We start from the raw sequence: 23,150 nt of genomic DNA on the forward strand, positions 1-23,150 counted from the left end.
GCTCCATCACCCAATTAAGACACATTCATTAATTAACATGCCCATGCCGTTTATTTCTCAGAAACAAAAGGTCGAGTTATCTTCTCAGAGATGTTTCCTGGTTTGATGAGCGATCAACTGCTGGTGGAACACTCCAAATGGATGATGATTTCAATACTGCATAGCCTGGTTTTGTTTGGACAGGTGATGCCTGGTGCGGAATCCCATCTTGTTACCTCCCAAAGGCAGTCTAGTGCACTGGCCAGGCCTTCCATGAAGGCTGTGCTTTAGGAGAACTTCCCTGCCTGAGGTGGGGGGCCAAGGAAGCCTCCTGCCTGCTTGGTGGCAGCCCGGGAAGGAGCAAGACCGAGCATCTTCTGGATATTCTGCGGAAACAAGAACAAAGAGCAGGATAGTGTCAGACCATGATGAGGGAGACAAAGAGGAAGAAATCCCAACTCTGCTTACAGAGTTACAGAATTGTTAGTTTGGAAGGACCTCTGGAGGTCATCCAGTCCAACCCCCCCCAAAGCCAAGGCAGGGTCACCTGGAGCAGGCGACATAGGGATGCATCCAGATGGGTTTGGAATGTCTCTAGAGAGGGAGACTGGGCAGCCTGCTCCAGTGCTCTGCTGCCCTCAATGTAAAGAAGTTCTTCCTCCACCTGTTGAGGTGAAGTTCCTTGTGCTTTAGTTTACATCCACTGCTCCTCATCCTGTCACTGGGCACCAGTGAACCGAGTCTGGCACCATCCTCTTGGCACCCACCTTTGAGATATTTATGTGAGTTGATGAGATCCCCTCTCAGTCTTCTCTTCACCAGACTAAACAGGCCCATCTCCTGCAGTCTCTCCTCATTAGAGAGATGCTCTGACCCCAGAATCATCTTTGTGGCCTCTGCTGGACCCTCTCCAGTAGCACAAGTAAAACCTCCCCACTAGTTTCAACAGATTCAGGTTTTCACCCACACAGCCTTATCCATCTGGCTACTGTTTGTTGGACCTCTATCCCTGTATGTTCAACCCAGCTTAGCACAGAGCCAGACAATCCTCCCCTACAGCTACATTTAGAGCTGGGCCACTCTTCCCCACCTCAAAAAAAGCCTCTGGTTACCAAATCCACATTTTGGCTGAGGGTTCTTTTCCACCTGCAGCTACACACCCCACAGTCAGCTGGCAGGTGCCTTGCCAGTGTCTTTATGCACGTCTTGGTTTAAAATCAACCTACGATACCTTTGCAATTTAACTGCAGTGCACACTCAGGAGCAGGTTCCCAACAGCTGCTCACAGGCAGCACCACACAGCCCTTGGTCTTCCCAAATTCCAGAAAGCACTGTTGATGGCGGCCCTCAGAGCCAGAGGGTCTGCAAGCTGGCGAGGAAGGCCCTCTCCTAATGCAGCCGGAATTTGGGTCAGCAGCATGGCAACCACAGTGTGTGCCAAGTCCAAGTCAGGAGCTTAGGCACAGAATTAGCATGAATGCTAGTGCTGCAGACAGAACAATGGGGCGGTGGAGACATGCACGATAACAGGACGTATGCAGCAAACCCCAAAACCTGACTATTGAGATGACCTCATCTGCATCCCAGCAGGGTGTTTCAGTGGAAAACAACAAACAGGGAAAGAATTAATTAGCAGAGCCAGGCATAAGCTTTAAAAAAAAAAAAATCACAGCAGAATATTTAAATTTTATGTTTTTCCTGATTTTTGAGAAATTTCTTTTAAATTTCACAACAGTACGACTACAAAGAGCCATCTTTGGGTTTCATGCTTCACTGTAAGGAACTCCAGCTCAAGATGCTGCTCCTGCAGTGCTGGCACAACAGGGACATCTTATGTAAGGGAAAGAAGAAAACTGTGTCTTCCTTATGTCACCAGCTGAGTCCTGGCTATTAAGACAACAAAAGGAGGAAGGAGGATTCTCTTCAAACCTGAGTGTCCTCTGCAAAATAACTGTCAGGATATGTCAGACAGGAAGGAGAATAAACAAAAAAAAAGAAAAAAAAAAAAGAAAAAGAAAAGGCAGATAGTTTTCTAATTCCACAGTAGCTACATTAAAATAAAACAACCAGGAATCATTCCAGGTGGAGACTATGAAAAGGAAGGTTTCAGCCCACACAGAAGCATGACAGTAAAGGAGGGGAACACTTGAAGAGGAACTATGTGAGGTCCAAAAGTCCATAACCCAGCCACTGGCTGATGTTCAGCAACTGAATATATACGAGAGCATTTAACTCCTTTGCGAGGCTGCTCCCCTCGGCACTTCCTTAGTCAAGCAATGGACAGAAAGGAGGAAACGGGAGCAGCCGAGGGACAGATCCAGTAACACCAGAGGGTGCTGCAGAGCCAGCAGCAGGCAGGACCAGTATCGTGTGATCTTCCTATCGGCTCACCCGTGGAGCAGAGAATCCATGGAACCGAAGAAGTGTGCACTGCCTCCGACCTGTTCCTTTCAGCATGGAGGGAGAGGAGAACTGTGGTGCTAAAGTTTACTCCAACTGCTTGAACAGTTCTAAGAGGAAGGGAGATGATAGTCTGTATGTGAATTCCAGACCACAGTCAGTCTCCAGCATTATCCTTCCATGTAGTCCCCTCCATGCTGTGGAAGGCAGATAGCATCATGCACTAGCTCCAAAGCAAGTTTTTCTGGACAGCAATCCTGCAGTCTACAAAGCTGGAAACACCAGGGATGGGGCAAGGTTCAGCAGAAACCTTGTCCTGTCTGCTGTGGGACACCTTACACAAGGAAGTCTGCAGAGTCTACTTCCAACACAAACATGACCATTACCTCCAAGAGCATGGAGGAAGGACTAAAAATCCAAATTCCCCATCCAAGCTTTTCTGATCTTCCCTCAAATGACTGCAGGAAGGACAGGATCTGCTTCTGCTTTTGTCTTCAAACCCAGAAGGGGCCTCAAGGCAGCAAGTGGCTCCCTGCCCTAAAGACCAGGCTCTGTGGGAAAGTGCACTCCTGGCAGGAGGGATAATTGCTGGCTCCCCTTCCCACTGGGAACACGTTTCAGTGACAAGCAGCCTAATCTACAGTTCAGATGCGTGTGAAAAGGAAGTGAAGACCAGCAAACGCCCAAGGAACAGCAGCATATCCCTCTTCCCAAACAGCACAGGTGAAGGCTGGGAGCTCAGAACCAGGAGCGGGGACAGAGGATGTAACCCTGACATTACACCTCCCACCCAGCCCAGCAGACTTTCCCAGCTGAAACCCAACAGCTCAAGGACCCTTGGAAGGCCTCTCCCAGCAACCCTCCTCTCTCCAAACAGGAAGGCAGGAGGAACTAGGAGACAGGATTTACGTGCCAGGGAGAGCTGGGAACAGCGCAAAGGAAGTTACTCACTGTGAGGTGACTATTTTGGGAGATGCTGGCCAGGTCACAGGCAGCAAGCTTCCCAGTCAGTGTTTGAAGAGTTTATCACCCCCACATGCCTGAGGGCCCCATGAAGAGAGTGCCTGATGCTGCTCCTGCCTGTCCCACTAATGTAACCACCGTCCAGTTAAGCCTCCCACCCTCACGTACTCCCCTGCATTTCACATCAGGTCACTGCTTTTTCACACACACAAGAATTCCTCCACCTCTGAGCTCCACAGGAGCATCTCTCTTCCCTGCCATTGATCCCTTCACAGGCAGCTCCAGGGAAGGCTGAAGGATGTATGATCTCCTTAGTTCGTTTGTAACCTGTTCCCTGACTTTTGGTACATCTCCACTCCTCCTCTTGTGTGAGCAGCATCAAGCCAGACACAAACTCCCATATCAGTTCTCCTCCCTTGGGCTAGCAGCTGTTTTGAAGCTAACATGGCAAGATTTCCCCTTCTGAACACAGTGAAATACAAAGGATCACAAAACTTTCACCTCCAAGGTCATTGAAAAACACTTAGTGCAAGTCTTTGGCACCATTTTAAGCCCTTAATTACTTTCATGCCCCCTCCCCTGGCCTCTCACAGCACTTCAAAGTCCTCCTCCCAATGCTGTTATCACCTAGGTTCTTTCAAATAGCAATAAAGCCAGGAGTAGGATGCCAGCAGCAATCACAGCTTTAGTTCCTCCTTTTGAGCAAACTGGAGTGTCCCTGCCCTTCCCTCCAGATACCAAGGAGGAAGAAAGTGCCTGACAGCTGGAGAACTGCAGGAATCCATGTTAATTCATGCTAACCATGATCAGGTAGATAAGGCAGCATTATGCAGACTGCAGTCTAACACTTTGGAGCACAAACACCCTTCTCCAAAGCAATAAACTAACTTCCCTCCTCCACAGGGCCTCCAGCATGACCTCTCAAGCACAGGGGCAATTTTTTTCCCAGAACTTCTCTTGAAAGGCCAAACCACTGCAAAGAGCTCAGCCTTTCTGAGTTCATGCCATCCACCAATTTCACCATATGAAACAGCAGGAAATTCCCAGGACTAGGACTAACCACAGGAATTATATTTTTGGACAAAAATGGGGGATTTTCCAGCAAAGGAGTTCCCCAATCAACCAGATGGGTGCAGAAAAATCTTGCTGGCAGTGCTATTTAGTTTCATGTAACTTGCAACATTGCAAAGAGAGGACTTCCCATGTAACAGGTGAGTAGCACGGAGCAGCACCAGACAAGATTGCTTGAAGGAACAGCATCAGACTACAGCATACCAGGAATTCTGGAAGGGGATCTTAAGAGCTAAAAATGTCTCATTTCTTTCAAAGCAGCAAACACTGCTCCAGTTCCCAAGTCACTGGGAAGTGAAAGTTTGTCTTGCAGCAAACAGTCAGGAATCCCCTGGCCTTTGGTACTCTGAAGCTGCGCCTGCCTGGAGTGAGGGGTGGGCCAGGTGAACTCCAAGTGATCATTTCAACATAAGTTATTCTACAGTTATGTAGAATTTTGCACAGGACCAGACACAGATCCATTTCGACACAAGCATCCAATACAAAAGGCTATGGAGAATTCCATTTATTAGCATGCACTTCGTGACTAAAGGAAGTCTCTGTTATGGAGCTGCTCCATGAAGCTCATCCTAACTTCTGACAGCATCTGGCATAACACATCACTTCCCTATGCTGATGTGCTATAAGTCTTTCTAAGTCCCCTGCCACCCCCCAAGTAAAAGCAGCTAGAATTCAGGAAGAAAATAAAAGAAAAGGCAAACAAAATACAGAAGCACAGGTAATTCGCAGCCAGTTGCACCAGCATTCATCCAGCCCCCAGAGTCTTTTAATCTGGGAAAATCTGGAAAACAAAGTAAACTTCTGGCTGCACTGAGAAGGCCCTCTTGTCCTCATTGGCCATTCTGCCACTTAAGCTGCCAGTGAACCTTCCTGAACAGGCACTTCTCTTATCCTCACTGATATCCTCACCCTCTTCCAAAAGATGGGACTACTGAGCTAATCTGGAGAGCTGTGTGGATCCTACTCTTGGCTTATCATACCAGACCCTCTCTGTCTCTGTCAAGTCCCTGACACCGGGAGAGACTTGACACCCAAGGTAAAGTTCTTAAGACTCTGAAAAAAATCAGGCAGCCAGCAAAAACAAGAAGGACAAACCCAAAAGAGCAGGTTTAACTTTTTCCTCACTTTTTTAGCAACTTCATGGACTGATGAAACCTTTATAGAACTACTAGTCACCAAGGAAATTTCCCCTAAAGCTGCTACTGTTTGTAAAGATGCACACATTACTGTAAAAGTCATAATTACTAAAAAGTAGGATTCAGATTGGCTTCTGATGGAGACAATCTCTTGGTATGGCAATCCACAAAGTTATCATACAAATCAGGAATCCATTTCTGCCAACTCTGTCCTAGAGTCCTGGTGCAAGTCTCTAGTCAAGTCTTCCAGGCCAGTCCAGGATATTGACTGTTTTTATGATCTCAACCTAGAATTGCTTTGAATATGAGGCCTAGGAATGAAGGCAAACAACGGATCAAAGATCATATGTGCAATACTGGACTGCAGCAGTAAATTCCTCTTCATGAATGGAGATGTGCTTTCCCTGCTCCAGGACAGCAATGTGCTCACCTGTCTGATGGACATTGTGCAGAGAATGTAGAGGAAGATGAAGGAGCAGTCGGTGTAATCCTCACCCAGCAGGTTGCGGTGGGAGAGACCTTGGATGTATGAGAGGGGGATAAAGGGAAGCTTTGCCACCACTCGGCCATCAAATCTGGAAAAGAGAGCACTGGATCACAACTGGGGACAGTAAAAGAGCATTTGGATATGGAAAGAACAAGTGAGCATCTTCAACGGGCCCCCAGAGCAGATGAGACCACATGGAAGGCTAAGAAGCCTTGCTGCCTTCTCCAGCCCACCTCTCCATACCCTCCACCAAGGAGACTGAGCACGCCTCTCTCACCAAACCCTCCACACCCAAGCACCCACAGGGTAAGGAGGCTTCCCTCAATAACAGTTTTGGCACAGTCAAGGAAGTTCATAGTGATTTAAGTGATGGACTGGACAAGCTGTTGTTTCATAAAATCTTGGTCGGTATTTTGTAGTTTTCTGGTGCGTTTTATTTAACAGTCAAATTTAGCAGATCAGTTCCCAGTCAGCACTTCAACAGATGATGGATAACTGTCACCCTGCTGTATTGCAGTTACTGCAACAAGACAGACTCTTTGCTTTAAGCAAAAGAGCATTTTTTAAGCAGAGAATAAATCAAAAGACACCTTTTTCTTTCCTGGAGCAACCACACTCCTCAGCACAAGAGGGTCATCAACAGAACACATTTAATACCCCCAGTCTTCTCTGCATTAGCTCTGAAGACAAGGCAGTGCAGAGGCAGGATGATAGTGCATATTCCAAGCGGCATGTCCTGCTCCTGGAATTCCTCCAGGTCCACATTCCAGGGCATCAAGCAGAGTGTGAATTCTGGCCAGTTTGCAAAGATTTCTCCCAAGCCAGACAGTCAACCCAATCTTTTGAAGTGAGTGTGTATGATGCCTCATCAGCATGTGCATATTTGGATGTTATTTTCTCTGCATGTGCTGATTTTCGAACAGGTGTTTCTTGTTTCAAGAGATTCTAAATGAGCCTTCTTTCCTGTGGAGATGCATTCACACAGCTACAGCTCAAACACACGCCAACTTTGTTTACATCTCACAGGCAGTTTGGCAAAGGAGCTCGGAACGGATGTTTATCTCCCTGTAACATCCCCCAGTGGCTTCAAATTCTACGTTATTCCTGCTGTGAGAATGACAAGTACTTCAGCAGTAGCACCCCGAGGTACCTGCTTTTAATTCCAGCAGGTTTTCACAGTTATGAAGAGGTACTGAAATGCTCAACTCCTAGAGTAAGGCAGAGAATTGATTGCATTAAAAAGTTTCTGGCAAGAGAGAATTGAGACACACGGAAGCTAATTTCTCTCCCAGGAAAAATCCCTGGTGGCTTGGAGGCCACCACTGCTACACATCTCGCTGCCTTTTAAGCCACAACAGTCATTCAGCTGCTTGTCTTGAGCACAGCATTCTGCTCTTTGGGTTTAAATCAGCCTTCTTGATGCTTCCTTCCAGCATGGTCCAACCTGCTGCCCCATTACTACTGACACGCTAAGAAGGAGAACAGCTCATCCCAGTAATTCCCATTTTGGCTGAGCTGGCACTTGGCAAACGTGAGGTGCCCAGCCACAGAGTAGCAGCATTTGCATAATACTTGTCCAAAGGGTGGCACAAAATGCTGCTTCCACACAATTCCTTGCTCCTTTTGTCCCCTGAAGCCATGACCTCACTCAAGACCAGGAAAAGCAGCGAATGTGGCTGCAGCCATTGCAAGCCTCAGCCACCCTTTTTTCTCCTTTTCGTACCACACCCACAGTGCCTCCATGGATGAACCAGCAGTAGGGAGAAGAGGAAGTCTAAGAGCCTCCTAAATCCGCAACTAAGCTGCTTTTCCTGCAACAAGCAGCTGCTCTTTATACTGTGTCAAGAGACTGGCAGTACAGGAGAACCAGCTCCACCAAACCACTGTCAGCTTCAGACAGTGCAGGTACCACCCACCAAAGCTGCCATTTGATTCAGGTCCACTGGCTACTTTGTACTGAGACCAGGAGCAAGGATTTAATTATGCAGCCCCAAAGGGCAGGCAGTCAAATCTTTAGATTCTAATTCAATAACCTCAGCTAATAGCAAGAAAGTTATTCTAGCTCTAACAATCAGTGAGGTCTCTGGATACTTCTGCTGTTCATGCTCCCTCTAAAGAAAGAGGCAGTTAAAGGAAAGATATGCCCAAAGGTTCACATAAAGCCTCTGTCTAGTAGCATGATCTCTGTGGGCAGGAATCCTCAAAAGAGGAACAAGGCAAGTAAACTTGGTGGGTTTTAAGTTTGCTGGTTTCTTCTTTTTTTTTAAGGTTAATATCTATGGAAGGAGGAGACACAAAGGATTTAACCCAAATCAGTTCCTTCCTAAAGCTCTTAATAAATTTACAGTTCTGTAATACTAGATGGGCACAGCATACTCAGAACAACTGCCTCTTCCCCCTATAGGAAAGAGGGCAGAGTAGGGTAAAGCCTTTTGTTTTTCCACTTGTTTCAGTGCAGGGGTGGTCTTGATGTTTGTATTGCACCCAAATAAGCACATCAAGCACTTGAAGGCCTCGAGTGCAGCACTATAAATCCCCCTCAGACACCTTGTTGCTGGGGATGTGACTCACCATGCACCTCCAGCCCTGCTCAGGGCTGCAGTGAAATGAGACATCAGTGACTCAAGACTGTACCCAAATTTTAGAGTCCTTTAGTGCCGTGTTGCTCTGCTCAGCTTCCCAGCACCCAGAGAATGCTAGATGCTGAAGTCTGACTAAGCTGAATAAATAAAGAATCCACACAGTGGCACTTCTGTTATTATGTTACCCCAAGTTTGCAATTTATCCACCCACAGATCTCCAGTAAAATAACAATTGACTGTATCCTAGGGACTGCCAGCACAGAGGTCAAAGACTCTGGTGCCCAACGATGTAAATTCCTGTCTGGAGGACAAGCATATTGCCCAGATATCAAGCAACCTCCTACAGGTTATCCTAATCATATCCATGTCATCTTCAGATTTAACAGCCAACAGTTCACATTTTAAGTGAAGCAAGTTTTAAAAGTCGAGCACAAGTCTTTCAGATTTGCATACCTGAAACAAAGCTTTCTATAACCGTGTAAACCAGTTTGGGGGTTTTTATCTTTGGGTTTTTGGTTGGTGTTTTTTTTTTTTTAACTGGATCTATCCCAGGTCACTTTTACAGTAAAGGGAGATTGAAGCCCATGCCTGGACCTGCCAATATCTGGACTCTGATCACCTTAAGTAGGGCAACAACAAACTCTGCAATTACAGCTCATTTCTAAGGACAAGGGAGCTGACCCAGTTTTGCTTGCAAGAGCATTCTGTGGTCACACTATTATAGTCAAGCCAAAGTAGCTGAAGACTGAAGCTGCTTGCCTGACATCTCCCAGACTTGCCCTAATCAGGATGTTCCCACACAGAAAGGATATTAGAGCTGTGTCTAGACTGAATGCAATTTACTGAGCTTGATTGTCTTCAGTATTCAATGTTCCCTCTTGAGCAGAACGTGCATGTGGTGGCTAAACCACCCCATCTTCATATGAAATATTGATCCATTTTATACAGATTAGTTATGGTTCTTGGCTGGACTCTGTCACTGCAACATTTGAGGTGATAAAGGGAAGGTGGAGAATATATTCACCACAAAAATTTAAGAAAAAAATCCAGGAAGTTGATACTTACATGGAGTTGAACATTCCCATCAAGGCAGTAAAGCAGAAGCCAATGGCAAACATGGATTTCATTCGGACCTGCAAGCAGAAAGGTCAGAGATAATCAAAACAACAGGCCTACACTGAAGAATTATGAGCTCACGCCCTCATGAACAGGCTTTGTACAGATCACTGAAATCTACAGGGAAAAATGATGACCCAGAAGGCAGAAGGATTATAAAAGTGATTGAAGAACTCCCAAAGATAAGTTCGGTCAACAGCTGGGTACAAAGGCAGGCACAGTGTAGGTCACTGATGTGAGGAATTGCATCAGGGAGACAAAACCAAAAAGTGCTCTAGAATTTTCCTGTTACCTTCTACAGGCTCTTTTTTTCCTTAAGCCTACACAACCAGTCAGCAGGGGATCATTACAATGACTGAAGTTACAAGAAGTCAGACAAATTCTACTTTGAAAACATCACGGAGACTTATAAAGCTGAAAATGGCTAAGGTTTGGCATGAGAGATGAGGCAGTAACTGCTGGAGAACTCTGTGGCTCACACTAAAATCTGTAGAGAATTATTAGAGAAAAACCAGAAGGACTTTTCAGGAAGAAAAGCAGCTATGTCTGCCAGTTGAACAAAACCTTTCTGCTGGAAAACTGACTGAAATCCCCAGCAGTTGGGAACTGGGTTTAATTTTCATACCATTGACAAGTCCCTGTTGTTATTCTTCAGCTTCTCTTCTTGTCTCTCTGCAAAGACAAAAACAACAGTTATAATCAGTTCTGTCAACCTAGAAACCAGAGTGTTTTCATTTCCAGGAAGACTTAACCTTTTTGGCTGTGCAAACAAATAACACTTCCAAAATCAACTCCAGCTCCCTCTGCCAGACAGTAGAAAGTGAAAAAAACTGTACATAGCCAACCATTTCTCCACCACAGCAACGTGCAGCAAGGCTGGCACAAAGAGAGGAGGTGGCTGGAATCACACATTCAGCACTTCTGAAAGAAATGCACCGAATGTCAGATTTGCTAACTCAACCGACACAGTAGCATGAACACTATAGCCAGAGATCAGAGACAGTGCCCCTATATCACAGTTCCCAAAGAAAGTGGTCTCAGTTTGCCACACACCACTGTAAATACGTTGTGTAAGTAAAGATTTCATTTTGGAGGTGTCAGAAGGGACTTTGAAACAACACAGAGAGCTGGGAGCTGCACCTCAGCAATGCCAACATCCTGCTTGTTTCGGTAACGAATTTTGGACTCTTGTCACACCTAGGAGGTTCTCCAAAGATAGATTTCCTACATGAGATTCAGTAATGTGTGTATTACTGTGCTTTGCAGAAAATACTTTAAAATACTCCTTTGGAAATTTAGTCTGTCCTTAAGTCACCACAAACTTCAAAGATACTCAGAGATCAGAGAGGACATTTTCCATGCCCCTCATTGGAGGACTGCTCTGGCCTCGAGCATTATCCACTACCTGTCACCTTTCTTGTCCCATGTCCCCATCATCCCCTGTGCTCCTCTCAGACTGAGGATCCAGAGGGGCAGCCAGGGCTTGGGAGCAACACCCAGCTGAAGTAAGGATGTGGATGATGAAGAAATATCAAAAGAACAGTGTGAATGAAGAGGGAGTGACGCAGAAGGACTGTCAAGTGTGATTTTCCAGGGATCCCACTGAAGTTTCAGTACAAGAGGCCCATGAAACAGAAGCTCCACAATTCTCTCTCTAAGCACAGAGACTCACAGTGTTACAAAAAGCTACAGCAACACCCCTACCCAATTTCTTAGAATCCTCTTGGCTATTTTCAGTTGCTCCTAACTACAAACCATCCACTCTGGCAGGAACTTTCCAGACACCTGCTTCCTGACCCAGGTGGAGAATTTTGTTCTGGGACATTTCAGCAACCTCAAGCCAGTTCTTCAGGAATCACATTTGGCACAAATACTTGTTTTTTCCCCTCTGCTACATAACTAGCCATCTTTTTAGGTGGGCTAAAGGTTACACAGGGAAAAGAACACAGCTGTGATCCCCCAATACACCTGAACTGTCTCTCACCTATTTCTACAAATTCCAAACAAACAGGCTCTGGGTGTTACTGTTCATCCAGCACTCACGTGGATTCCTGATAATGTCACTGTCTTTCCTTCCAGGGGCACATGGAAACAGAAAGCAGTAGCAAAGTTTAAGCTAACAAATTAATTTCTTAAGATGAAATGACAAAAAGCCACACCACAATGTTGAAGGTGTCCTGTTCCCAGCAGTGTCAAAAGGTGATTTAGACACGATGTGACTGAAATTTTTAAGTGTAAAGTGAACTGAAGTTTCACAAGTAGGAAGCACCAAATTAAGCCTTCTCCTGCAACTTTCACCCTACCTCCTTGTGCACATGCATGATTCACCCCTTATGAAACCAAGAAATATCATCCACACACCTCCTGTCTTACTCTGTGCACAGAACAGATGGCAACTGAGGCAGGTCTGTACCACAGCTGCTACTTATCCAGAAAGCCTCAGTCAATATTTATTTCTCGTTAACTAAAATGGTAGAATTCAGAGGCACTCCAGCACAAGTAAATTTGCTGTTACAACAATGCCACATCTTGCAGAGTGATTTGACATCCAATACAGTTACTGAAATCAGAGATTTCAAAAGCAGTTAACAGCTGTGAGTCATTTTCTGGAAGTCCAGCTTGACATTTAGGGCCTAATTTTTCAGAAACATCAGGAATTCAGCTTTGCCTGAAAACAAATGAGATACTGAAGTTATGCAGCACTTGGAAAAATAAAAAAAATCAGCCTCAGTATCTTAGGTCTGGCCAGCAAGCATCACAGCAAACAAAATCAGTGGTCACTTCCTAAGTTCTGATCTTAGTCCCTTTGTGCTTTGTTTTTCCATCAGCAAAACAAGATTATTTCAGTGTATAAAAAAATTGGTGGAGCATCTGAATTCCTCAGATTCTACTGTTTATTAGTTTAGTCCAAGCACAAGTACAATATTGTCTGCTAGGAACATAGCTTGGATGGTGCCCTGCAAAAAAAAAGCCACTGTCACACTTTTTAATGTTATGTGTAGTTGTTACACAGGGTCACTTTCAAAGTTGCCTTATCCACCAGGCAGTGTTCATCCCACACAGGGATTATTCAAGATGAAGAACTGAAAACACACAAGAGGAAGCGTTTGGCTCCTGTCCCTTCAGGAATCTAAGGACAACAGGTTTTCTACCTAGGAAGAACTGTTTGAAGATGTGTTTATAATTCCCAAGCTTTGTACAGATCAAATGACTAATCCAGCTACCTGGAGTTACAGAGGAATGAGGAAACCAACTCCCAGGAGCTCTCAGAAGTGTTCCTGCCACAATTTCTGTAATAACTTAACTGAGCTTTGCTGCACGTTGCAAGTCCTGCAGATAACAGAACTTCCTAAAAGCTCACGTCCCTTAAGCATCTCTTTACCTTGTTCTTGCTTAGTTCAGTACTTAAAGAGTTACCTTTACTTAGGAAGACTTCAGCTTATTGACAGTGAAAAAGAATGGAAAAATAAATCACTGCCTAAAATTGAGCAAAACTAGTTTATCAAATTTGAGATAAATCTAAGGACAGTTACAGTCAACATAAACACCTTCAGCTCTGAAGTGTTCAAACGAGGGGGAAAAAAAAAAAAGATCCAAAAATTACAATCACAGAGTCCTACAGCTATTGCAAGTTGCCAGTGCATTGCAAAGAGCTTTGACAAGAGAAATTAATAACAATCATGGCTAAAATGGGAGAGAAAGTCAATGAGTTCAGGAAGCAGTGCTGCTCCTCTCAGTGATCTGCCCATGTGACCAAAGCCATCAGAAGGCTGGATGTCTCCTGCCTTGGAAGAGTAAGGCAAAATAAGTAAATATTTTTGAAAGGATCATGACTCAAGTTTCTCAGCTTTCCCTCATTTCTGAGGCACCAGTCTTACCTATCTTCTTTTTCTGCTGTCGGCCTGCTGATTCAGTTATCGTTTCCTTCTTCTTTTCCACTGCCAAATGAAAAGATATTCCATCATTTCTGCACAGGGATACCACCACTTCTTTTCCACACACCAAACAAAACATTTTACTCCTGTAGAGAAGTGGGGCACAAAGCAGCTAGCTATGACTAAGAACATACTCAGAATCAGTAAGTTATCAACTATCAGGGATGATTACACCAATCAATTAAAAACTACAATTAAAAAACTCAAAACCCTGGATAAGATATCAACATATTTAAAGGGTTAATTTAGAACCCTGTCAAGAGCCCATTACATTGTAGACTGAGCAGTCTGGGGACAATTTTGGCTCAAGTGACCCTTGCTGATTTGTCATTAGTACTAGACAGTACTTTTGATTCAGCAAGTGCAATGAAAAGAGCTTTGTGGTCAGCTCTGCTCACAATTATCTGCAGTGGGAAGCAGAATACAGGACAGCCTGTGTTCTCGCACATCCCTTCTCCCCAGGCCGGCATTCTCAGGGGAAACGCTGCCCAAGCAGTCAGCCACAGCCCCTCCATTCTTCAATCAATTAGTACTGAAGTATTTGCAATATTTTAAAGTAGGAGCCTAAGCTCTAAGGTATAAAACCCCAAATCAGACACTCACCAGGCATCTGCAACCCACTACCACTGCAGCAAGCAAGGCTCACGTAGAGCCAGCACAGTGCACTTGTAACATGGTAAATGTGCTGCTCGTCTGCAAATGTTCTGCTGACAGCAAGGTTTCTCCAGGAAGTAAGAGACATTTTTAATTCAAGAACTATAACAAAAGTACTACAAGAAGTGAGGATGATAAAGCATGACCATGATCTAGCAACAGATAGCAGCCCTTTTTTTCCTTTATCTATGTAAACTGCATCTACCATATCTACCTTATCAACAGAGATTTGGCTCATTGTTAGCTCACAGATACCTGAGCACTAGGACTGTCCTCCCATATGAAGGACCAGCTCAGCACAGACCTTCTAGCCCTGATTTCAAAGCACAGAGGAAATAAAGACCAGCCAGACTTCCAAACCACACAAGGATTTGTAGAACTGCCCTACTCAATGCCTGTGAGTCAGTCACAACTGCTCAGAAAAATCACTCTGGCCCAGACAAGTTACCTGAACATCATCTCTTCCATGGCAATGTATTGAGACAACTGCTTTTTCCTAAGAACAACTGCATCTCCGAAAGGCAGGCTGAAACAAGGAGAAAAACAGGGAGCTTGTGCCCTAGGGAATACTGGAGAGAGGTGCCAGATGACTCAACGAACCCATCAGTCACAGAAGGCTCTCTCCATAACTTTCCTTTTGCCAGCTGAGGAAACCTGATCAGTCCCCCCCTACCCTGGTCCACATAACCCCATGGCCCCTGACTCTAAACTCGAGACAGCCTTATGCCAACCCAAAGGAACAGCCCCAATTCTCCTATGGTTCCAGCAGAACAGAGTGTCAAGCAGTCTCCAAAGACACGGGAACATACGTGACAACACAGCAGAAATTCCAGGGATGGCCTCCAGCCTTGCAAATCTACCCCCAGAACACGGACTACAATCTCTGCAGCAGCCTCAGACAACTGTGCCTCCTCCCCAGGAGGACAGGAAGAGATGAAACTAAGGAGTAACAATGTCTCCTTAAGCACATTACTCGGGCCCCTTTGTTTTTGCAAATGCTAAGGATCACTAGGACTCTCATGGGAGAGCTCAAAGATCTCAAATGTGTTTTTTCCTGTTTCAGATGTGTTAGATAACAGCTGAAAGGTGTGGCTCGAGTGGTCCACTTAGCAAGTTGTAAGCCACCAGGTCAGCCAGCTGTCCTCAGAACAGGAGGGGAAGGAAAAAGAAAAGCAAAGCTGAATTTTTAGTGACTCCTTATTTAGCTTTACCTTTTTTTTTTTTTCTTGGGGGTGGGGAAACGAACAAGGAGATCAGAAACTAATTGAGATGCATGAACCTCAGGTCTTTCCCTTCACAGATGATAGCCTAGATACCAGGAGAGCTATAAAAACAAACAGCATTAAACTCTTACAGCAGTCATTAAGCCCCAGAGATTAAGCCCTGCTAACTGCCCTCGGAATTGAACAGCACAAACACACAAGGACATTAAGTTTTCAGCTGGGTTTCAACTACTTCCCTAACTGGCTCTTTTGGGGCTAATTCCATCGTGCACATAGGACAAGTGGGATTAAAGTGAGGCAGGCGGAGATGCAATCCTTGTCTGCTGCTGCCGTGGTGACAAAAGCCCCAATGTAGGAGCTGTGATACAAGTACGACTACACTTGAACTCCTCAGTTTATTTTGCCTCAGGGAAGGCTGGAATGAGCTGGACAGGCAAGAGCAATAAGTGATGATATTGTTCTCTCGTGCATTAGGAGCACTGACACCCCAGTGAAATATTTTTAAGGTAAAACCAGCTCTGTTTTGGCTCCAGTTGTCATGTGCAGTCTCCTACTGCTCTAACCTGTGTAGGGTTCACATAGTTGAGTTTGAAAGGTCAGATGAATTTCTCCTCTACTCCTTGGCTTCCAGTACAGACAGGTCCATTGAAACACTTCATGATCAGCCCCTCTCCTTCACCATTTCTCTTAATATCCAAAGCTCATCTTCTGACTGCTCACCCTCAGCTCCCTTTTCCCCTTCTTCCCTCATCCTTTGCTCAACCGCTCCCAGGTCTCTCTCATGTCCTCCCCATGGAATGAAAATGGAGCTTATTTCCTTAATTAATTCTGTTAGTTTTCAGTTTACATTAGTATAATTTATTTTACATCAGCTGATAGCTCAGACCTTCTATGATGACTTGGTCTTTACTCATCCCCCCCCCCCGTCACTAATTATCACTTCTAATCCTCACACATAATGCTTTCCTCTCATGTTATTCATTACTCAACCCCAGAACTTTCTCACAACAGACCTCAAATTCACCTTTTCACCCCTGAAAGGCAGAAATTGCATCTTCGAACACACTTCAGGCATTTATTTCAGACATTAGCCACTCCTGTTCAGAAAAACAGATGCCAGTACCCATCTCTTACTCCATTAACAGGAGGGGCAATTCAGACAAGGCAACAGGTCTTTGTGCTGAGCTTCCTCCAGCAAAAGACAAGAATTAAGGACAAAGTCCCCTCACTACAGATTTATGTAACTTCTAGAATTTGGCTCCTATGAAATCCAAGCTGCAGAAAGTTCTCACTCCCTGCAGGAATTTCTCAGGGCACAGCTATTACTCAATCTGACACCTGCTAAAGCAGGAGCAGCAGGACACGTTCTCTGATGTCTGTAGGGTACTTACATTTCTTGCTCTGCTTTTCCACTTCAGCCTTTAATCTCTTGTATTTGTCTGTCCGGTAAACCAGCACCCAAGTGATACCTGAAACAAACAGCAAGTAACCAGGTAAGCAAAGGCCTCCTGCAATAACAAGTGATGCAAGTGAGCAAATGCACATGCAAAAATTAAACACTATGTCTACAAAAACATGTCACAGCACAGCCAAGGCAGCACAAAGCACCAGCAAGAGGTATCATCCCTTTCCTTCATATCCCCTTCGCATGTTTCAGGTAAAACAGAACTGTAAAATAAACTATGAAATAAGCTATATATAACACTAAAAAAAACTTGTTTACTTCTTAATTTTATATATGAACTACATATAAAATAAATGTCTTCAGAAATTGACCAGCTTCAGTTCCCTCATGCTCATATTTACCAGCTGTTGCTCACCTTAAAAATCAAGGGTTGATTAAGGCAATAAACATCTTTGTGTTCTGCTTTTTCACACCACCTAATTAAGGCCTGATGAATAATTCCTGCTCCTACCAGGACCTGTCCATTAGCAGCATCACATTTTGAAAAGGTAAATTAAGATATGAGACTAGACTGGAAGAGACTTCAAAAGTTTCTCCAGTCTAAATTTCTCGCACTTAAACATCATAAAAACAAGTTGAGCCACAAGAGGCTTGTGAGCAGCTCAGTATCAGCCCCTACACAAAACTCTTGGCCCCTTTTTTTTTTGTCTTTGTCTTGACAGCAGGGCTGTGCTGCTGAGTCCCTGGAATCACGAGCTGCAGGCAAGGGAACCCTGTAAACACTTCCCAGGTCAACACAGCTCCGTGCTGTGAAAGGCAGAGGATGTGTACACAGTACAACCCCTAATGCCAGGAGGGCTCCCAGAGGGCCAGTGCCATATTCCTCTGGGGACCCTCCGTTGGGATGCACAAAGGTGGTGTCTTGCAGCTCCGGGATGAAGGTTTGGGGGTAGAGAGGATAAAGGGGATTTAGGGATACAGCTCAGTGCCAGGAAAGGGGCCTCTGGCTTGTGACTACCCCAAAAAGGCACCTATCCGACTCATCCTTAAAAAGCTGCACCTATTTCAACCACTTAAAAACAAAAAGTCCTTTCAAGCAGCCTAAGCCACCACCGTCGCACGTTCAGGCGGTTTCTTCACATCCTTCCCACAAGAGCTACGGTGGAAAACCACCGTGTCCTCCTTCATCCTCCCCCCCTCCTGCGAGAGGGAACAACCCAACTCCTCTGCACCACAACCCAGTGCTGTTCGGGGTTTATTCACCGCTGTCCTCCAGGGTGCCCGTGAGGTTCAGGCGGCCCTGAGCCCCAGCGCCTCCAACCGCCCCCCTCCAGCCGCCCCCTCGCGGCGCTCGGGGAGCCGCCCCCGCGGACTCCGCGGCTCACCCTCGGCCAGCAGCGCGGTGCACACGGAGATGAAGACGATGAGGAGAGTGTCAGCGAACATGGTGCTCATGGTGGTGCCCCCGCCCCGGCAGCGCCGCCGCGCACCCGGAAGTGCACCCGACACCCGGAAGCTGCCTCTCCGCGTTGCCTAGCAACCACCGGAAGACACCATCCGCTTTTCCGGATTGGGTGAGGGGCGGGGAAGCTCGGGGTGGCGCTGCCCGATTGGCTGAGGCGGTTGTCAATCACGTCGCGGGCCCCGCCGCCCGCCGGTGAGGGAGCTCCTCTGTGATGGCGGCGGGCGCGGTCTGGGTGTGATTCTGCCTCAGCGCCCCCCGAGCCCCGCACACCGGGGCGTGGTGGTGCCCGCGGTGGGGTGGGGGTCACAGAAACACAGAATCAGTTTGGTTGGAACAGACCTCCGAGATCATCGAGCCCAGCCTGTCACCATCCAACACCACCTTGTCAACTAGACCCGTGTCCAGTCTTTCCTTAAGCCCCTTCCGGGACGGTGATTCCGCCGCCTCCCTGGGCAGCCTGTCCTGACGTCTTATCGCCTTTTCTGTGAAGAAATCCCTCCTAATGTCCAACCTGAACCTCCCCTGGCGCAGTTTGAGAGTATAAAGTCCGGGTGTGTGCAGCCAGCGCCGCCCTCCCTGCGCCTTGGTGGGATGTGGTGCCTGGAGCCGCTCGGAGGGGAAGGTGTACAAGGCGTTTGCTTTTGTTCAGCGTACCCCTCGGAAAGAGTTTGGCTTGGAACAGCCTTCCTGGTTTCTAAAACCCTGCCCTGAGAGAATTTGCCAGTGGCATGAATGGAAGCGTTCACGGCCAGGTTGGATGGGGCTTGGAGCAACCTGGTCTAGTGGAATGTGGCCCTCCCCATGGAACGAGATGATCTTTAATGACTCTTCCAACCCAAACCATTCTGTGATTCTAGGAATATCCTGTTAAGGCAGCCCACCAGGAGGCATTTTTTGTGATCAAATATTTAGGACTATTCTAATCTGCCCTATACCAGGGGCTGTTGCTGTCCCCTGTACAGCCAGCAGTGCAGTACAGCATTTCCTGATTCACAGGGCTGGAAGCAGGGAATTAAATCTCCTATTGCTCTGTGTGTGTAAAATATTCACAGATGGGATGAGGCTAAGAAGAACGTTAATGAGGACAGTGCAATAATGGCAAGGATTTGGCAGAGAGACTTAATTGACTTTTATTGAGGCTCCAGCGGTTACACCTGAAGCAGCAGAACTAGACCAAATCCACGGGTTCTAATGGGGTGAGGAGACCTAGAAAGCAGAAATACAGAAAAGGAAACAGGGCAGGCAGGGAAGGGCAGGTTTGTGCCTGTCCTTACATAACGGAGAAGTTTGCTATCAGTGACAGTGATGCGCTGTGGGATTACACGGGCAGAGCTGAGTGAAAAACAGGGAAGGTAAAAAGCCTATCACCCTTAAATTAAACACTCTGATCAGAAGGAGAGTGAGAAACTGTAGTTCAGAGGAGACAGTGCAAGCAATGAGTGAGAGCATGAGGTTAGACAGCAAACAACCCCTCCAGAGCCTGGTAACATGCCCATGAGGAAATATGAAAGCCACACGTGTGCAGGTGCTTGCCAGTGAGTCAGTCACTGAAAGCTGCAGATAAGCACCCAAGGAAAGTCCCAGTGCTGTCTCTGGGCACGGGGAGCTTTCTGCAACATCAGGGAGAATTGAACATCAGCCACACGAGTCCAATGGGATTCAGAGCCATCAGGGAGACAGGGATGAAATTAAGGACGGATATTTCAGTTTAGGGTGAGCAGTGGGAAGATATTGACAGCTGATGATATAGCAGGACTTGTGATATATAGAAGAAATTCTTTACTGTGAGGATGGTGAGGCACTGGAACATGCTGCCCAAAGAAGCTATGGCTGCCCCATCCCTGGAAGTGTTCAAGGCCAGGATGGGGCTTGGAGCAACCTGTTCTAGTGGAAAGTCTCCCTGCCCATGTCAGGGGCTGGAACAAGATGAGTTTCAAGGTCCCTTCCAACACAGGCCATTTTGTGATTCTCTGTTATTTTGTGCCCTCCTGTGTGCCACCTCATGCACCTCCCTGTGCTGTGTGCCATCCTCCACCCTTTCTCTCTCTCTCTTCAGAGCTTCCTGGCTTTCCTGGCTGTGAGATGTATCAACATCAATCAAAGCAGCATTTTGAAATACTTTCTCTTATACTGCTGTGGGAAATGATTCACAGAATATCAGTTATTGATACTGAATGTGGTGTTTTGGCAGAGCCAGGCCAGGAGGAGACAGTCAGTGGCATGAACCTCTTTCCTCTCTAGTGTCACTGCTTTGAACTGGAGGTAGAGGTGACAAGGTCTCTTTGTAATTTCATCCTGTCATTTTGAATCACACCAGGATCCTTATCAGCAGGGTTTTTTCAGACAACAGATAGCATATTACTCTCAATGGTATTTCCTTTTTAAAACAGCACTATGTGCTTTGATCAACTTGTAAAGGACAGATGAGAGTTGGATGCAGTTAGATTCGATGTAACAGCCTGGGATATGAGAAAACTATTGGCATAATACACAGTTCTGGACACATGAGTTAAGGGCCAGTGCAGTCTATAAACATTCTAGAAACAGCAGAGGTAATATTTATGGAAGTAACCTTGAAACTAGATTAGAGAGGCACATGTCCCAGTAGATTTCATATACTGAAGTCTCCAGACTTAAACCGAACAAAAGATTCAATTGCTTTGCACGGTGTGTTAATGACCAGCAGCTAGGAAAAGTGTGTAAAATTCTCAGTTTTGAGGAAAGGTGCTGTCTGAAACTAACTGGGACTTGGACTAGATTCACTTCCAGCCGTTGCAAGTTCGTCTTGTGTTCTAAATAAGCCTTGGTTATCTTTAGCTCATACCCCTTCAAGGCCCATCAAGGGGTATTTACTTATTCTTCCCCCTGCAGGTGCGTCTGCTCCTGCCACATATCAAGCAATAAGGGGACCTGGAGGTGAAATGCCACAACGGGCATCCTACAGAGACTCTCAGGACAGACAGCACAGCTTGAAACAGCTGCAGCACAGCAGAGGGTTTGGTCTGTCCCCAAGCAGGGCAGCAGCGAGTGTAGGCACGAGGAGGACCAAAGAACCTGAAGGTTTCACTGTACTGATGGGGTTTTGTCGTTCAGATACGGCTGTGTCAGTGCAGGGGTAAGAAGAAGAGCTGTGAATAGCTCCCAGGGCCCAGGGGTGTGCACAGGAGCTGTGCCCATGTTCAGGGCTTGGAAACTGGCAGGGGGCCATGGGAATCCACTGGAATTCATCCCCGCAGGAAGTTCTCATCCACATATAGCACTTCCTCCCCTGGCAGCAGCCACATGCAGTGCCATGCTCCCATGGCACAAGCCACAGTCTGCAGGGCACTGTTGCAGAGGAATTAGGAATGGTGGGCAGAGAGGGGCCACAACATCCTAGGAGCTCCTCTCTCACATCCTGCGTGATGAGGGCTGGGGTGTGGGACCTCTCTGGCAAACATTTCCACAGCTGTTTCACTCTGTTGAAGTAGAAAGTTAAAAACATAAATGAAAGTTCAAATCCTATGTACAGCGCTGCCAGGAACCTTGGAGCATTGCTTGGGCCATCTCCTGCCTTGATGCAGGATCAGCTCCATTAAACATCTTCTACACAGGAGCTTGCCTAGTGCTTTTTTTTTCTAAATCCTCTGTGGATTAGAGTCCTTACTCTCCCTAAACAACATGTTCTAGGACTTAACCATTCTCACACCTAGAAAATGTCCCTGAATGACTATCCTGAATTGCCCTTCTTACAGTGTTGAGCTGGCAACATTTTGTTCTAATCCCCACGGGGAAGATAAAGGTATTCCCTTCCTGTTTGTGGAAGCCTTTTATGTATTTGGAAATGGTTATCGTGTCCCCGCAGCCTTACAGCCCTGCAGGGACCTTCCCCAAACTAAACACGGATGGTTCCTGCAGTCCTGCAAAACCAGGCCCCGGGCTTTTCCTGAGACCCTGCTGCAGTCTCTCCATCAGGCCTCACCTTTCTCAAAACACAGTACCTGCCAACGTTTATATGCCCCAGTGAGACAGTCTGCCTTTTTCACTGCAGCACCAAATCGGCTCTTTGATCCACTGTACTCGGGATCTTTATCTGCAAAAGGCCTGGCTAGCCAGCAGGGTTCCCATCTTGCATTTTCACAGATCATTATCCCTACCTAAGTACAGTACTTTGCACTTGTCTGCATGGAATTGCACCCCACATTTTGCAGAGTCTTTTTCCATTTTGTCGAGAGCATTTTGACTGAATTGTGGCCTCCAGAGCAGTCATGACTCTTCCCAGACGGGTCCATTTGCCAAAGACATAAGCATAATTTTTATTCCTGCTTTTGGGTTGTTATTAAGCACTTCTAAGTGCTCCCAGGACCAGGGCCCAGATGGGGTGGGAAAATCACAGAATCATTAAGTTTGGGAAAGACCTCTAAGATCAAGTCCAACCGTTTACCCAGCACTACTGTGTTTGCCACTAAATAGTGTCCCTAAGTGACATATCTGCACGGTTCTTGAAGGCTTCCAGGGATGGTGATTCCACCATTTCCCTGGGCAATCTGTTCCAATGCCCAGCTACACCTTTGGGTGAAGAAATTTTTCCAAATATCTGAAACCCCGCTGGAATAATTTGAGGCTATTTCCTCTTGTCCTATCACTTGTTACCTGGGGGAAAAGGCCACCTCCCACCTGTCCACAACCTCCTTTCAGGGAGTTGTCAAGAGCAATAAGGTCCCTCTGAGCCTCCTTTTCTCCAGGCTGAGCCCC

The 23,150-nt window shown here is 46.3% G+C and overlaps 1 protein-coding gene across 2 annotated transcripts; it reads right to left on the reverse strand.

The window, feature by feature from the left end:
* Positions 1 to 32: 32 nt before the first annotated feature.
* Positions 33 to 18,504, reverse strand: TMCO1 (transmembrane and coiled-coil domains 1). Of its 2 annotated transcripts, XM_051807220.1 has the most exons (7): positions 18,337 to 18,492; positions 16,938 to 17,015; positions 13,613 to 13,672; positions 10,360 to 10,406; positions 9,684 to 9,751; positions 5,980 to 6,124; positions 33 to 365 (listed from the first exon to the last, which is right to left on the reverse strand). In XM_051807220.1, exons 1-7 carry the CDS (start codon positions 18,404 to 18,406, stop codon positions 267 to 269), a joined length of 567 nt encoding a protein of 188 aa, XP_051663180.1. In that variant the 5' UTR covers positions 18,407 to 18,492; the 3' UTR covers positions 33 to 266. The 2 variants fall into 2 exon arrangements, with proteins under 2 accessions (XP_051663180.1, XP_051663191.1); XM_051807231.1 differs by lacking the exon at positions 5,980 to 6,124 and having other exon boundaries at positions 18,337 to 18,504.
* Positions 18,505 to 23,150: the final 4,646 nt, after the last annotated feature.

The sequence above is a fragment of the Manacus candei genome, unplaced genomic scaffold, assembly GCF_025592945.1.
Source record: "Manacus candei isolate 608988 ecotype Guabito, Panama unplaced genomic scaffold, ASM2559294v1 h1tg000005l, whole genome shotgun sequence".
Classification (NCBI taxonomy): Eukaryota; Metazoa; Chordata; class Aves; order Passeriformes; family Pipridae; genus Manacus; species Manacus candei.